The sequence below is a fragment of the Thermobia domestica genome, chromosome 8 (assembly GCF_964235325.1).
Source record: "Thermobia domestica chromosome 8, izTheDome1.hap1.1, whole genome shotgun sequence".
Lineage (NCBI taxonomy): Eukaryota > Metazoa > Arthropoda > Insecta > Zygentoma > Lepismatidae > Thermobia > Thermobia domestica.
The window spans coordinates 289,003,769-289,021,497 of NC_137461.1; the positions used below are offsets into that span (position 1 = coordinate 289,003,769).

General features: G+C 37.8%; 1 protein-coding gene across 1 annotated transcript in view; it reads right to left on the reverse strand.

Moving 5' to 3' along the window:
- Positions 1–8,844: 8,844 nt before the first annotated feature.
- Positions 8,845–17,729, reverse strand: part of LOC145693691 (uncharacterized) — a 46,587-nt gene continuing 37,702 nt past the window's right edge. Inside the window, exon 7 of the mRNA XM_081769949.1 lies at positions 8,845–10,560. Coding sequence (XP_081626075.1) covers positions 9,697–10,560 — 864 coding nt within the window. The 3' untranslated portion in view covers positions 8,845–9,696. The remainder of the gene's footprint in view (positions 10,561–17,729) is intronic.

The following is a 17,729-nucleotide window of genomic DNA, read 5'->3' on the forward strand; positions in this document are numbered from 1 at the left end:
CTGGTGAGGTCCAAGTGTATTTATGAACGTCGCGATGTGGGAATTTTTTACTCTTCACGATTAGGTTTTTGGATGTTGCAAGGTTCACGAATCTAACACCATTGTCGTTATTTTCCTTATGCAGACTTTCGTTCCCTATAATCGGTTTGAAAATATCCTCTCGTCCTACCTTCGCATTGAAATCCCCTAATAGAATTTTCATATGATATCACGGGAGTTGGTCAAATATCCGCCCGATTTCTTCGTAAAACTGTCTTTTATATCATCATCCTTATCTTCTGTTGGGGCATGTACCACTCTATAGAACTCTGACACCATGATGGTATTAGTCCTTCTGTACGTAGTCACCATGCCTAGCGACACATTTTTGCCAATGGTTCTTCACTTTCCGTAAGCCCGTTCTGTAAAAGTCTGCAGTATGGCTTTGAAACCGCAGTTCAACCTCAGAAATGACGTCATCCCTACTGTCAAAATGGCATCCTATGAAAGGACGCTTTATTTCTGGGAAGAGAAAAGAGTCACTTGGTGCTAGGTCCGGTGAGCATGGAGTGGGGCAATATTTCATATCGTAATTCCATTGCCTTCATCGTATATGCATGGGCGGAATGAGCTGATGCGTTGTCTACCAACTGCAGCACCTCTTTTGTGACCAATCCACGACGTTTCTTCTTCAGTTACTCTCATAACTTAGTCAGGAGATGAGAATAATAGGTACTACAGTAGTAATAGTTTGCTCCTGTGGTAGGTAATATGTCATGATGACCACTTCACAGTCCCAGGAAACAGAAAGGAACACTTTGACAGCAGACTTCAGCATTCGTACCTTTCTTGTCATGGGGTAGAAGGAGTGTTTCCATTCTTTGCTCATTTCCTTTGTTTCTGGGTCATAAAAATAAATCCAACTTTCATCACTTGACACTAGTCTGCCGAAAAGCTCTCTTCATTCACCTGACAGCGATACAACACTTCTCTTGCAGCGCCCTTGCGATTTCTCTTCTGGAAAAGTATGAGCAGTCGTGACACTTTCTGAAGATGAGCTGGTTGTAAATGATATTCCAGGCAGACCCTAACTCACAACTATTGCACATATAACACTTTCAATGGTTATCCTCCTGTCTTCCATTATGATCTAAACATTCTCCGTCAAGGCGGTATCAACAGTGAAAGAGGTCTTCCAGATTGAGAGGCGTTCGCGGTGGTCATGTGTCCACTTTGGAATTGCCGTTTCCAATTGGATTCCATCTCATAGAATGGGCTTTCATGCCCATGGACTTCTTTCATTTCTTCGTGGATCTGTTTTGCTGATTTCCCCTGAAGATAGAGGAACTTAATGACACTCCATTCCTCAAGCTTGTCAATCATTGCACCTTCCGTGATTTACCTGCAAGAACAAGAACGAGAGAGTTGTTCTAACGAGCCCAGAATTTGCATGGTTAACATACAAAGACTTAAGTATTAAACACATGTCCGAGAGGGTTTGTAGTTTGTCACGTTTTAGGTGATTGCACGAACTTGATACCCCTTCGTGCAGGTTAAACAAAGAACCTCCTCTTTTGAAGTCGCTTAAATACACTTTTGTGTCTGTGTGTGTCAGCTGTGTGGATAGATTCATTATCATCCTTGAATAGGGCTTCATTGCCCGGAAAAAATATCTGGACCATAGAATGTACACGATCCCCTAAAACGGCGACATAATCACAGGCAATGTGAAATCAGTAAGCGTCAGCACAGGACCTACGGGAAACCAGGATATTGTAACCCAAGGTCCGTCGACCCTCTGTTCCTTTCCTCTTTTAAGGTCACGTCATAACTACCCTTCTTGAAAAACCAAAGATGCAATAAAATTGTGACGTCACGGCGGGAGCAAACACAGCTTTCACCCAAAGTCCTTGTCATTCACCCTTGTTAGTTAGTTTGATTTTTCGAGTGAAGTGAGTGATTCTTATTTTCCTGTGTTCAGAAAAATTAATTGCTGTAGTATTCGTGTTACCTATAAGTATGCCGAATTGTGCGGTAGGTACTTGTCGCAATCATAGCAGAAATACAAAGGGTTCCGACGTTATTTATCATGTATTTCCGTCGGATCCTAAACTGCGGAAAGTTTGGCAAAATAAATGCTGTCGGAAAGACATATTTAAAGTTGAAAACGCTCGCGTCTGTTCCGATCATTTTATTCCCGAAGCTTATGAACGTGACTTAAAATCTGAACTTCTAAATATTCCAGCCAAGAAAAAGTTGAAACGAGATGCTGTGCCTTCAATGAACTTACCAGTGTCATGAATTTACCATGTTCCTGTAAATATTGAAAGAAATAAGCATACAGAAGCTAGGTGTTTAAAGAAAAAAATTTGGGGCACAGTCAGATGAAAAAAACTATTGTGACTGAAATAAAAAATAACTCCTTGTCTGTGTTATCTTTCGTTTGTTCTGTGGAGAGTGAGGGGCATAGACTTAAGGAAGAGCTTTCTTATTTGCGCGAAGAGAACGAAAAATTGAAGTGTGACATTAGTATGCACAAAGCCGAAATAATAGATTTGCAAACAAAGTTAAAAGAATTGGAAAGCAAATACAATAAAGAATTTCTTTCAAAGGCCAGTTCTAAAATAGAATATCGTGGTCGTTTCAATAGAGTGGTTAACCGGGTGGTGGGTATATTACGAAAAAGTTTCACACGGGGTCAAGTAAATGTGCTAATAAATGGTAAATAAAAGCTAAGATGGTCTGAGCTAGATATCATTCCTGCATTAACACAACGCGCCATCAGTGACAAATTATACAATCATCTGCGGTTACAAGTTCGGATCCCCCTACCCAGTGTGTCAACACTTCGACGTTGGGTGCAAAAGTTACCGTTTCCTCCTGGTATTCTTACCCCAGTTTTGCAGATTTTGACGGAGCAAGGGCGCTACTTATAGTGTGTGGAGAAATATTCAGTGCTTATGTTTGATGAAATGAACGTTAACGGGCGCGTGTGCTATGACCAGGAGGATGATTTGGTTTTGGGCCCCCACAGAAATGTCCAGGTGGCTATGATTCGAGGTTTGACAGATGCATGGAAACAGACAGTGTGTTATGATTTCGACAAGACTATGAGTAAAAAGTTACTCTTTGAAATCATATCAAAAGTTGAAGTTTCAGGATTCAAGATAGTTGCAATTGTTTCCAATTTGGGTGGTGGCAATAGGAGGCTGTGGAATGAGTTACAAACAAATGCAGAACACTTATATTCCATGAATCCGGTGACTGAAAACGAAAAAAATTGGGTCTTTGCAGATTTGCCACATTTGGTGAAATTATTGAGAAATCATTTCGTAGATAGTGGCTTTGAACTGAACGGTGCAACTATCGAGAAAAGTCTTATAGAGATGCTCCTGAAGCTTGATTCTTCAGAATTAAAACTTTTTTCAATATTAGACTGGCATCATATTATGTTGCAGGAAAATGATAGACAAAGAGTTGCCCCTGCAATGGAGCTGTTTTCCCATCATACGGCTGCGCTTATTAAATATTTAATGCCAGAAAATGAAACAGCATACAGATTCTTCCGGCTTGTAAATGATTTTGTTGACGTCATGAACTATGCTGTTCCCATTGATTCCACCAACGAGCTTAAAAGTGGTTTTGGAGTACATTTTGAAAAACAAATTGGAATAGTAAACCAAATGGAAGAAACAATTAAACTCTGAGAATAATTGGTAAAAACAATATATTACCTTTTCAGCACGGTTTACTTGTGTCTAGCCTTAAGGGACGTTATGAGAACTTAAAACCATTGGATTTACGTATGTACTCACAAGAAAATTACATCAAGACGCACTGGAGAATTTATTCTCTCAGCTTCGTGGAATGGGACATTTCTATAATCATCCTCTCCCAGTAGAAGTTAAACATAGGTTGCGCTTTTTAATATTAGGATGCCGTTTACCACATCCTACAAGTGCTCCAGTAGAAGCAACTGGAGATGATATCATGACAAAGTCACTTTTCCGCGATCTTATAGAGTCTTCTGGCTCTGGAGAAATTGTATCGGAAAATGAAGGCATGAAAGAAATGTCAGATTTCAGTTTGGATGAAGAAACAGATGACATAATTTTCACACGGAGAGAAGAAACGGAAGCATTAAGATATGTAGCTGGATACATTGCAAAGAAATGTAAGAACTTTGGTGATACAAGTCATATGAATTCTCATAATACAAATTTAGGATGGATAGGATAGAAGTCGCTTCGCATGGTGGTCTCGTTTCACCTTCTTCCGGGTGGATGGAATCAATAAAAAATGTGAAGTAATATTTCGAAAATTTCATGCAAAACGTGCAAAATTTTGAAAAAAAAAAAAAAAAAAAAAAGACGCAAATTTCAATTATAAATATTCAGTTTTCTTGGGTTTAGCGTCCCAAGTTTATTCACCAAGATTAAGGGCCTTGGATGAGTTGGACGATAATAGCGAAATGATGAAAGTGGAAGGAAACGGGAGAACCCCGAGAAAATCCACACACACGACTTTTGTTCACCAAAAAACCCACATGGTGGGAGCTCGGATCGAACCAGGGATTTCATGCGTCAGAAATGATCGCTTTACCACTGAGCCACCGCGGCTTCACAAGCATTCCTACAAACAGTTCCAACATCAATTACATCACATAAAGACTCAAAATCCATTCATACATTAAAAATTCTGCATAAAACAAGTCCAACCACAAAGTTATTAAAGTCACAAGCCCATAAAACTGTTAAAACAGGTAGCATTTCACTTTTTTTTTTTTCTTTGTTAGATTGCATCTCCAGTCACTAAATAAATATTTATATACAAGAGCACTCAACAATACCATCTGGTGATAACCATGATTGATCACTTTGATGTTACCACTTTCCTTTACAATCTATTCAATAGCTTTGGACTAACGGGACTACACTGAAGCGAAAATAACGTGAATGTTACAAACGTTCGGGTTTCTGGCACTGGTGTTTTTGGAAGAGACGTTATTGAGGGAAATTTGGGAATCAATAATTTTAACTTTCCCAAATTCCCCTCAATAACTTTCCTTCATCACCATCACCAATCTGTTTTCTAGATTACTCTACAAAAGGTCCATTCAATAGATAACCGGAAAAGTGTATAAAATATACAAAATTTCGACAAAGTTTGTGCTTCTTTGTTATTTTTTGATGGTGTCCTACAACTATTCTTAGATGGGCCAGACATGCCTGCCTTGCGAACGGGATGCTGGGAATGAGTGAAACAAGATGGCGGTACCCTTGCGCAGTGGTTTATTTGTGGACTTTGTAGAAGGGGAGAATATTTATAAAGAATTGCTACTAAAACATGCAGTTGAATTATTGTACTTTAAAACAGATTATGTAGCCTATGAAAGGGGGAAAATATCTTTCCAGGCTGGGAAGACTGAATTAAGCTTAGAGACAGGGAAGTCAAGATTTAGAAGGGGGGAAATTCCCAGGCTTCCCTGACTACAAATAAATCCCTGCCCTTGCGGTTTGTACCAACATGGAGCAGCTCAGTGTCATTAGATTTCTGTTAGCTGAAGGCTTGAAACCAATCGAAATTCAGTGTCGGATGGCAATGCAATATGGTGAAAGTTGTTTGAGTCAAACACATCATGCCGTAAACGTTGCCAACACCTAGTGGCCCACTTGCCGGTAAATGTCGATCGTCGCTATAACGACGCGTCGAAGGACTGCCACTGGCGGCAGGGTTTCGTCGAGTCGAATGAGATATCTAGAGTTCGGGTATTGAAGTTACCACCGCATAGCAGCGAAGACTTCATTTTGGTCCGCGCTTCTTCGATTTGTGGCGGAGAATTACGAAGGGGCCAACACGAACTATCGCCAGTCATGTGCATGTGGTTTTTAATATATATTATTTTTTCCTGACGAACTGTTCCTAAAGTGAGCTACGGGATTAAGAGTAACCCTTGGCTCTACATCATGATGTAAAAAATCTTGAGTGCGTATAATTGTATGAATTTAGATGACAACTGTAGTCGATCATTTGAAAGTAAATATGGGAGAACCATGAAATAAAGTAAATAGACGCGCATCATTTTGTTATAAAATCACATGGCGAACGGACTTCATCTGATCTCAAACAGTTTTCGTCGAATATACATGGTTACAGGAGCACTCTGACTAGGCAAATTAAAAATACATCAAGGATTTGTGCCTCTACAAGCGATTTTCTCTTCATCGCCTCCGTGGCCAAGTAGGAAGGGCACTAGCCTAGTAATCCAAAGGTTGGTGATTCGCGCCCACAACGGGTCATTTTTTTTAAAGTGTTTTTCAGACTCCTTAATGTAAACAAATTACGCATATAGGCGATTTAACATATTTTGGGGGAGTAATTTTGTAGTTCATTGGCGTTTTGCCGCGTCTCTGCCACTGGTGGTATAATTTTTAAAACGAAAGAGGGGCCCCCACGGATCGTCGCTGCGGGACCGCCAATTTTTGGCGAGACGTCGCTAGTTGCCTATCTGTGGTCCACCGACGCTTAGGGCATGAAGAAGTGTACGAGTAGGAAAATAAATTCAAATACGGTGTAACAAGTATTGAAGATTCGCCATGCCCAGGACGCTCTGACAGTCACGGAGAACAACACTGCGAGAATTGATATGAGAACAGAGGTGTATCACGGTAAGTGATAATGCAGCAAAGATGAACATTAGCGTCGGATCAGCCAACCGTATTGTTCATGACGTGCTGATATTCAAGAAATTGTGTGCGAGGTAGGTTCCAAAACATTTGACACTGGTGCAAACCTACAAGGGTGCCGCCATCTTTTTCACTGATCTTCCCAGCATCTTGTTCGCGAGGCAGGAGTGCCAGGCCCATCTGATAACAGTTCAAGGACACCACCAAAAAAATAATACAGCAGCACAAATTTTATTGAAGTTCAGTATTTTTTTATACAACTATTCCGGTTATTTATTGAATGAAACTTGTATTTCTGTAGTAAGTGACTTTTCTTATCTATTCCTTTCTTTCTTTTCTTTTAACTGAAATTAGTTTTTACATGTTATTCCCGTATTCTCTCTTCAAGATTATCGTTTAGCCGAACTGAAATAGTGATCGTATTTGGTGTTTGAAAACCCTCAAGCCGGCATTTACTACATCCCCAGGCGCTACTCGGATTCCTGGTTTGAAGGGTTAACATTCATGAATATTTTTATTTTCTCCATTTCACAAGTTCACTGTAATATTGTACAGGGACTTCGGTTGTCTGCACGACTGATAATTACATGTAGGGTCTTGGCGAAAACAATGCTGAAACCTGTCCTATTTCTAAAAGACGTGCATCCTCCCAAACATTTCTAGCGAATATTTTAAGAAATCAAAATTTAAATGACCAAATATCCACTGTACAGAGGCGAAAATTAGGTTTTTGTGGTTGTTCTCCAATAAAGCAAATTAAAACATTTACCTTAGTACGTTTTCTCGTATTTACCCAAATTTTCAATAACTATTGACTGTTACTTTTGGAAGAGGGACGAAGATACGAAATTCCACCTGGTTATATTTCTGTTGTGTATCAAGATTCGTAGTTCACTATCATATTGTTTTAATTTTTTAGTACACCTCCTTACTTCAACGTTCTGTAAGTCTTCTTTAATATTGAGTACAAATAACGAAAACAACCAAAAAATATGTTGCTCTTGAGTGTGAAACACCCAGAATTTTTTGGCATCTTTTGTTGCACTGTTGCCATATCTCAAGATGAACGATTTCTTATTCACGACTTAAGGAAACCCCTACATAGTTAATAAGTAACATTAAAAATGTTAATAAGTAACATTTTTATTTCCTGGGCAGTGTTGTTCAGTTTATCATATCGAATTATGTAATCCCGTTTCTTCCATAACACTACGATCCTGCTTTAATTCAAGGTTCTTGCTTCTTTTAAAATATGATTTATACATAATTCCTTCAGTCTGAGAAGATGCCTTGTAAAGTATATGTATCTTGTGAATCGCTCATTAACATTTATTCACTTATTAACATATTTAAGGGTTTCCTCAAATCATGAATAGGAAACAAAATGAAATCTTTAAATTTTACGTCCCAAGCTTATGCCGGCTAGGCTAAAGGAGACGGTGATTATGAGAAATTAATGAAATGGTGGAATGAAACAAGTGGGAGGAAACGGGAGAACCCCGAGAAAACCCAAGCACACGGTTTGTCCGCCACAAAATTCACTTGGCGCGAGCTGGGATCAAACCAGGGATCCCATGCACCAGAGGTCAACGTCTCGACTGGGATATAATAATACGCAACAGATGGATAAAAAAAAAAAAAAAAAAAAAAAAAAGTGTTTCCGAGACTTGGACATTACAGAAGTTATAGACGAAATATTTAGAGAGCTTCGAAATGCGGTGTTGGAGGAAAATGAAGAAGACAAAATGGACAGAACAGAATAACAAACGAAGATGTTTCAAAACGGATAGGAGAGAAGAGAACGCTTCTAGTCAGCGTCTTTCCTATGCAGACAAATTGGATTGTACACATCTTGCGAAGAAATTGTCTTCTTCACAACGCCATAGAAGGGAAAAGGGAAAATGGAAGGAGAGGGAGGAATAGAAAGAACACAATTGATCGATGATTTGAAAAATAAAAGAAAATATTGGGAGTTAAAAGAGGAAGATGAAGATCGAGGAACGAGGAAGAAACATTTCAAGGCCTAAACTGAGAATTAAGAAGGAAAAAAAAACTCATTAGCCCCAGTATCCACCAAAAGGCAGAATACTTAATAAAATAATAATAATAATAATAATAATAATAATAATAATAATAATAATAATAATAATAATAATAATAATAGTAATAATAATACTGCAACAAATATATATGAAAAACAGTGGGTCTTTTATGGTCAAGTCGATCATAATTTTAGCTTGTTTTATTATTATTTGCGCCAAATATAGGAAACAAAAATTGAAGAACTCGGTGGTGTACCAAAAAAAAAATTCTAAACAACAAGAATATAACTAGGTGGAATATGTTTTTCGTGGAAGTAACAAATCAAAAGTTGCTTACTGAATTTTGATGAAAATAAATGAAGATGTACTAAGGTAAACATTTTATTTTGCTTTTTTTATTATAAATTACAAATAAAAGAAGAATAAATACATTAAAGTTTCATTTCTTCAGCTTATAGAAGCACACATGATCCATTCTGGCTGTAAACTTTCAATTATACAATTACGTATAATGCATAATCTGTTAACAACACAAATCCTTCTCTATTGTTGACACACGTAGATTTCTTGAGTGATATATAACAGTATATGTACCACACGCGAACATAATAAATAACCGCAAATAACTTTCAAATCTATAGATTACAAGCTGTACAAACAAGTATAATATTACAAAGCATTAAAATATATTTTTTTAAAAAAAGTATGAAAGAGAAAAAGAAAAATGAAATGAAATGAAATTTTTAAGTTTTACGTCCCACGGTTATGCCAGTTAGGCTAAAGGAAACAGTGATGATGAGAAATGAATGAAATGGTGAATGAAGAAAGTGGGAGGAAACGGGAGAACCCCGAGAAAACCCACGAGCACGGTGTTTGTCCACCACAAAGTCCACACGGTGCGAGCTAGGATCGAACCAGGGACCCCAAGCACCGGAGGTGAACGCTCTACTACTAAGCCACCGCGCTCCCCGAAATAGAAAAAGAGGTAGTTATTTGTTGGGCAAATATAATGAAGAGCTACACAATAATTCTCTCAGAGACTCTTCATTAATAGTTTCAAGTCGAGATGGTGTTTCCGTTTTTGAAGGCGAAAATTCTGGAAACTGAAGAGGTGAAAACATTTCTTCATTAATACCGAACGTAACAACCGGTTCTGACTCTGCAGAATCTTTCAAATCAGCCATTCCCTGTTTACTATGTTCATGGAATGAATCTCTTGCGTCTGAAGTTGATTCTGAAGATTTATTTCCCGCAGCAAACGTCAAAGATGTTGAAGTTGACAAAATTTGAGGCGAATTAATGGATAGTTGTTCGAATTTTTCGGCTGGGGAGTCTCCTGGTGACAAAACCAACGTAAGTAGATCCGTGGGTTCTATCCCTTCGTCTTCTTCAACTTCCTGTCTTCCTACTGCATCTTTTTTACACAATTCTGATATATCACCTGATACATTACAGCTCTTGGGTTCCGACACTGTAAGTCCTTGTGCATCTGCTGGCACGTTAGTGTTACTGTTAGCTTCACGATTCGTTACTTGTAATGATTCACTGCTTTGTGTTTCGTTTGGAATCTGCTGTGAGTTTGATATAAGTGGAGTGTCGAAGAATATGACGTAAGAAGGACCGAGGTCTGACATTTGATTGATTGAGGACCCTACCACAACTGTGGCGGTGGCATTTCCATTCCCTGTATTTGTTTTCTTCCCTTCTGCTGCTGTCACCGGCTGATCACTACCGTTTCCAGCTGTAGTTGTCTTTTCATTGACGTTCTGCAAAAGACGTTGCACAAAATCACTTGACTGACGGACTACAGTGCCAGGCTGTTGCGAAGAACATTTGTGAGTTCTTTGGCTCACCTGGAAAGAAATAGAAAATTAATTAATAAATAAAATTCTAAGTTTTAGCAATTATTCGTATTAATAATTTCTTAGATGTGTCTAATGTTCAGGCTGAAATTCTCACAAAATGTTGTCCTTCCGCCGGAATATCTTTCTGTACATTATAATTTTCTACAAATGAAACGTCTGAAGTTTAACGTCCATCAATACAAAACTTGGTCTTAAAAATTGACATAAGATCACGTCCAATCTGTTATTTTGATTAAATGTTTCCCAGAAAGACAAAAATAATATTATGCCTTGGCTTTTCAGTTACCAAAGCATTTTCAGTATCAACATAAAAAGTAAACATTCTTGAAAACATATGGTGCACTTCTTATACAAAGGGTGATCAGAAAGTAAGGTTACAAAGCCTACAGTGAAACATGTATACATTATTTAATACAACCAATACAGTCAACATATAGTACATACATTAGGTTATTACTCGAAACAGTCTCCATATTGACTCAGGCACTTGTCGCATTGTGGGATGAGTTTGAAGATTCCCTCCTGGTAAAAATCCTGTCCCTGCTTATTCAGCCACGTTGTCACAAAGTATTTCACCTCCTCTGAAACGAAGCGACGGCCTCCTAGGTGCTCCTTCAAGTGCGGGAACAGATAAAAGTAGCTTGGAGCGAGGTCCAGGCTGCAAGAAGGGTGGTCAATCATGTCTCAGCGAAATTGCTTCAACAGCGTGATGGTCTTTTGGACTTCTCGTCGACGTTTTCTCTCAGCCGCAAACTTTCGACGCTATTCTGCGACAAGCTGACGAAACATTAGAGTCTCTCCGTAAACCTCTACCAGCTGCCGGTGAATTGCAGCTGCGGTTACATGTTTCGCTCACAGAAATCAAATAACTCAGCAGACTTCTTCGCGAGGCCAGTTTTCCACACAAGTCGCCACTTGTGTTTACCTACAACTAGCGCCATACATGGCGAGTGGCTGAAACTCTGCACAGTTGCCAATTCTATGTATTAAAATTACCGCACACTCCAGATTCCTCTATAATAGACGAAACTTTACAAATATCGGCCTTTTAACCTTAGTTTCTGAGCCTCCCTCGTAGTTTCTTTCTTTCAATAACAATAATATTGTTAAGTGTTCCAGTTGGGGAGGATTAATTTTCTGAGCCTCCCTCGTAGTTTCTTTCTTTCAATAACAATAATGTTAAGTGTTCCAGTTGGGGAGGATTAATTTTCTGAGCCTCCCTCGTAGTTTCTTTCTTTCAATAACAATAATATTGTTAAGTGTTCCAGTTGGAGAGGATTAATTTTCTAAGCCTCCCTCGTAGTTTCTTTCTTTCAATAACAATAATATTGTTAAGTGTTCCAGTTGGGGAGGATTAATTTTCTGAGCCTCCCTCGTAGTTTCTTTCTTTCAATAACAATAATATTGTTAAGTGTTCCAGTTGGGGAGGATTAATTTTCTGAGCCTCCCTCGTAGTTTCTTTCTTTCAATAACAATAATATTGTTAAGTGTTCCAGTTGGGGAGGATTAATTTTCTAAGCCTCCCTCGTAGTTTCTTTCTTTCAATAACAATAATATTGTTAAGTGTTCCAGTTGGGGAGGATTAATTTTCTGAGCCTCCCTCGTAGTTTCTTTCTTTCAATAACAATAATATTGTTAAGTGTTCCAGTTGGGGAGGATTAATTTTCTGAGCCTCCCTCGTAGTTTCTTTCTTTCAATAACAATAATATTGTTAAGTGTTCCAGTTGGAGAGGATTAATTTTCATTTCTCGTCTTCTGTTTCATGGGAGGCAGTGACATATCAATATAAATGATATGAAGAAGTTATCAATTTAGAGCCGACAATCAAACTGGTCAAAGCAGAGAAGACTTTAATTTTATTGTCAAGATTCAATTTCAGTCTCCATCGTCAATTATGTATACATCGCTGTGGTAACCGCTTCAGAGACTTTCTAACAAATGAACTTTCTAACTAATGACTTTCTATACGATAATCTGTATAATAAACCACAAACACGATTATTTATACAATTATTATTATTATTAAAATTGTTAATAAGTAACTAACTAAAACTAACTAACTCTATGGCCTATGGACCCGGAGGTTCAATGCCATGTTCACAAAAGCTCTTCACTGACTTCTATCCTTAGCCAACTGGATCCAGTTTCTACTTTGTATTCCTATTTCTGCGAGATCCATCGTAATATTACCCTCCCATTTACGCCTAGGTCTTCCTAATGGTCGTTTTCCGAATGGATTATCAGTTAAAACTTTGAAAGCGTTCCTATTTTCTTCCATTCTGGCTACATGGCCTGCCCACCTAAGCCTCCTAAACTTGATGCCCCTAACACTGATAAACCGTATAAATTATGTAGTTCCTCGTTATGAAGTTTCCGCCATTCCACATTCCCGTTCCTCTTGGGTCCGAATATTCGTCTCAGAATCTTGTTCTCAAATACTTTCAGTCTACGTTCTTCCCTCAGAGTAAGCGACCATGTTTCGAAACTATAGAGAACAACAGGCATGATTATCGTTTTATATATTTTAAATTTCAAATTCCTCGACAGAATTCGAGACGACAAGAGATTTTCAAGTGAATAATAACACGAATTCCCTGCTTTTAGTCTGCATTTAATTTCTTCGTGAATATGATTTTGGTTTGTTAATATTCATCCTAGACATTTGAAAGTATTTACTCTATTGAATGAATTATTTGATATTTTAACGCATCCATAATTTGCAGTATTATGACGCCGACGAACTTTCATGTATTTAGTTTTTTCTTTATTTACGTCTGAACTCATGTCCCTGGAAGCGTTTAATAAGATTTCTGCATTTCTTTCTATTGTTTTCCTACCACCCACTATTAAATTTACATCATATTATTATTATAATTATTATTACAAACAACATTTTCTACCATTTTGCGTCCTTTTGCAAGACCAAGGTTATGAATAAAAGGTCCAATTATTAACTTGGACTCCTAAAAACAGCTGGGCTGTTTGCCACCACGGTATTTCGCCTCCAAGATAAATGGATTACCGGACTATGATACTATGACAGCGATTCTGGTTCCCCCTTTAATGATATCGCGAAATACAATTTTACTTTCAGGTTTCAATTATGATTAGAAATGTCAGTTTTATTTTGTTTACAAACACCTATCTTCATCTTTTTCCAGTACAAAATTTCAAAAAAACAACTAAAAAAAACAAACAAACAAAACAACTTCTGAGGGCTCTGGTAATGTTACAAGTATCTGACAATTCAGTACAACTAGAGATCGTCCCAAGTGTAAGGCTGGCCTACAATGAAGGTTACCCTTGCTGCTGACCAGAAGAGTGTGCTAGACACTCATACTGTCTATATTACATAGGATATCAGAACCTGACAATCGGAAACGGCTGCAGTTGGTACAGTGGTCAGATGTTCTTTACAACACACGGCTTTCAGACAAGAACTATTTTTTATGTGGATGGGAGTGTTACACAAAGTATCCGATTTTGGGCAATAGAAGCACCAATACTATGAAAAAAGAAAGTATGAAGAAAAAAGTTAACACGTGTGAGTAGCTTTATCCATTGATGGATTAATAGGACGTTTTTGACGACACAAAACTCTCAGCGATATCTGGATATGCTTCGAAATGCTTCTGTACCCCAGTTACTCTCAACTTATCTTCCGATAAAGATGCAATGGTTTATGCAAGTTGGAGCTACCCATCTCATCGCTAATATTGTATTGGGTATTTTGAACACATATTATGGTGATTGTGTGACTTCCAATCGATGTCCGGCCGGACAAAATTGAGGTTTCTTGTGGCCGCCTTTAAGTCCACATTTAAACTCGTGTGACCTTTTTCCGTGAGGCTATTTAAAGGAAAGAATTTTCCCGTTCAAGCCAGCAAACATTATGGAAATGGAAGGTCAAATAGTTCAATTGTGTTGTGACATTCACAAATGTATGTTCTGTATAATGGTACGAAACATGCGCGCATCCGCCTTGATGACGTTATTCGGCAAAACGGAGGCCATACTGAACATGTGATAGTGAAAAAACTCTTCATGAACAGAGTGATTTGAGTGTCTACTTCTCTCTTATGGTCACCAACAGAGGTGATCTTATAAGACAAGCCTCATCACTTATGGTCGCTCCGTTTGTCCACACACTCGGGAACCATGTGTATGCAATGTTTACATCAGATTTCGGAAGAATGCTCTTGCAAACATTTCTCTATATTCTTTTGCTCCGCCCTTTCGGTCATTGGCTCCCTTAGCGAGTAGGAGCTATCACCATATGCAGCGACGGTACCCACGCGTTGTACGGAAAGCTTACTTCCCTTTGGAGAACATATAATGATTACTGCGGATGGTGATAACCAAGCTCGGGAATCGAACTTGGTATCCGTTCAGCACCAGTACATTGACAGTTTCGCTAATGTCAACCTGAATGCATATAAAGATATCTGCACACAAATGCTGTTACAATGCAAATTGTGGTGCGATGCAAACAAAACGAAGTTTTGTTCCAACCTTACCACAAACAACCGCAATAAACCACTATATTAGAAATTATGGATTATGCAATTATAGATAAAACATATTACGACGAACTATGCACACAACACGCATAGAGGAAAAATTCTTAATCAAACACATACATGGTCTAATTTACTATACTTGTATTAATCATATTCTTAGCTTTCTACATACTTACACAAAGGTTTAAAAAAAATGAATTGAAAAAAATGATGATAGAAGAATTGAAGACGACACACAACACAGGTCTGTGCGTTAAACCACCACCTTATAGACTAAAGTATCGCTTTTGCACTTCTCTCACGAAGCCCCGCCCATTGGTCTAGAACCCAGACGTAAAATGAAGTCTCCAACCCCTCATAATATACGAATTTTTATTCATTTCGTCTGCACATGTACTCTCATTGGCTGGAGCATTATCATGACGTATAAGAAAGGTACGTAAGAATAAGTTATCAGAATAGTTCCCACAGGTGAGGTTCAAACGTGAACGAAGAGTGCATTATAACGTAAAATGAAAGAAAACGCAGAAATGAAACTTAATACGGTTCTTTAAGACCAATGCATAAAATAAAATAAATATCCTTAAAATTAGTTCATAATAAAGATCACTATAAACATAGCCCCACGTTACCAAATCCCACCTATTTTGTAGGTAATGTGTACACAAATATTTACAAATACATTTGCATCTAAATTTCAAATGTGCCAACTGTTTGTGCACTGTCCTGTATAATTTCTTCTCTCTCCTGTGCTCTACTATCCAACTAATTTTGTCTATCTAAATTAAGCTCTAATCTTTGAGTTTTACGTCCCACAGTTATGCCGGCTAGGCTAAAGGAGACGGTGATGAGGAGATATGAATGAAATGGTGGAATGAAGAAAGTGGGAGGAAACGGGAGAACCCCAAGGAAACCCACGCACACGGTGTTTGTCCACCACAAAGTTCATTTGGTTCAATTAAGCTCTAGTTCAACCTGGCAACACTTTTACGTGATCCTGAATCCCAGTATGGCACCCATCTGGATGCTCCACAGTTACTTTTCTGTTCTACAATTATTCTTTTCTTTCCTCCCCTATCTGATGAAGCGTTTAGTGAAAACGCTTATAGTATCTTTCATAGTGTGTGATTATCTTTCACTATTTTTTGATAAGCAATTCGTTCCCGCCCTGGGAACAAAAATATATTAATTGTGTTCAAATTATCAAATCATTGTTTATTTCATCAACATCAGCATATACAACCGATGCAGTCAATATATAAATATGTTGATAAAAACCTGTCTGTTCTGACTATTATAAAGGATGAGCCATTTATCTGGAAACGTCCTTGTAACCGTTAGTATATCTCCAAAAGGGTTCTACCCGAAATGACATTATAATTTTTTCATCTATTAGAAACCATATATCCTTTAAATGTGACATTTCCCTAAGCACTTTTACGAAATTAAACCTTTCTTAACAGTTGAATTTTCAATCCCTTGTAACCTTGTTCCTATTTACTCGAAAAGTGTCACATCATGATCAATAGTGCTCAACACCAAGGTACAGGGTGACTTTAATTCAAGTCCCATTTTCAAACTGCTGTAAAAAAAACACTGGTCAGAATGACTTCAAATTTGAACTGAATATACTTGAAGAAGAGGGAAACCGTATGGCATAAGAAAACAAAAGTTTCAGTGTATCAAAAGATACCGCTGTAAACGACATAACGAAAGTGAATTCGGCTACAAGTGACACTTTGAATCGAAATACGACGGTTTTGGCATGTGTTGCACATGAAACCAAAAAAAAAAAAAAACCAACTGTACTGTTCAATGTGAATGACTTTTGGTTTTATGACCAAGTCATTCAACAGCTGTGGCACTGTTATGGAAAGCTTATCCACCACGGCAAGGTCGTACCACATTGGATGGGGAAAATCGGGTTACCGTAACAACATAGAAACAATCATGCACATTGAACAGTACAATTGGTTTAATGTGCAACTCATGCCAAAGTCGTCGTATTTCGAATCAAAATGTCACTCGTACTCGAATCCACTTTCGTTACGTCATTTACAGCGCCATCTATTGATACACTTTGGAACTATTTCCCTTATGCCATACCGTTTTCCCCTTCTTCACATATATACAGTTCAAATTTGAAGTCATTCTGACCAAGCTTTTTTTTTTTTTTTTTTTTTTTTTTTTTTTTAAACAGCACTTTGAAAAAGGAGCTTTTATTATAATCACTCTATACTTTGGAACTGTACTGCGCCCTCAGTTACGTTATTGCTGTTGTAGACACCTTCAAAATTTGGATGTCTGTCATACTGTGATGTCCTCAGTTTGTAACAATGAAAAACAATGTGACAATATTTGTAAGAATGTGATATGAAGATTTTGAATATGTAATAAGCTGAAGCAATGCCATTTGAGAAATATAGAACTTTATATTAGGTTGCAACACTTTATCTGGTGTTATTACACAGTACATCAAACAATTTACCGTTGTCGATATTTGCACTGTACAAAATTTCATTTTTTTATCTTGTTAGTTTAAACCTGACAAGGCCGTTTCAAGATAAATGATACTTCCCCCCCCTCCTCCCTTTCTATATATATATATATATATAAAGGTATATAGGGTGTTTCAAA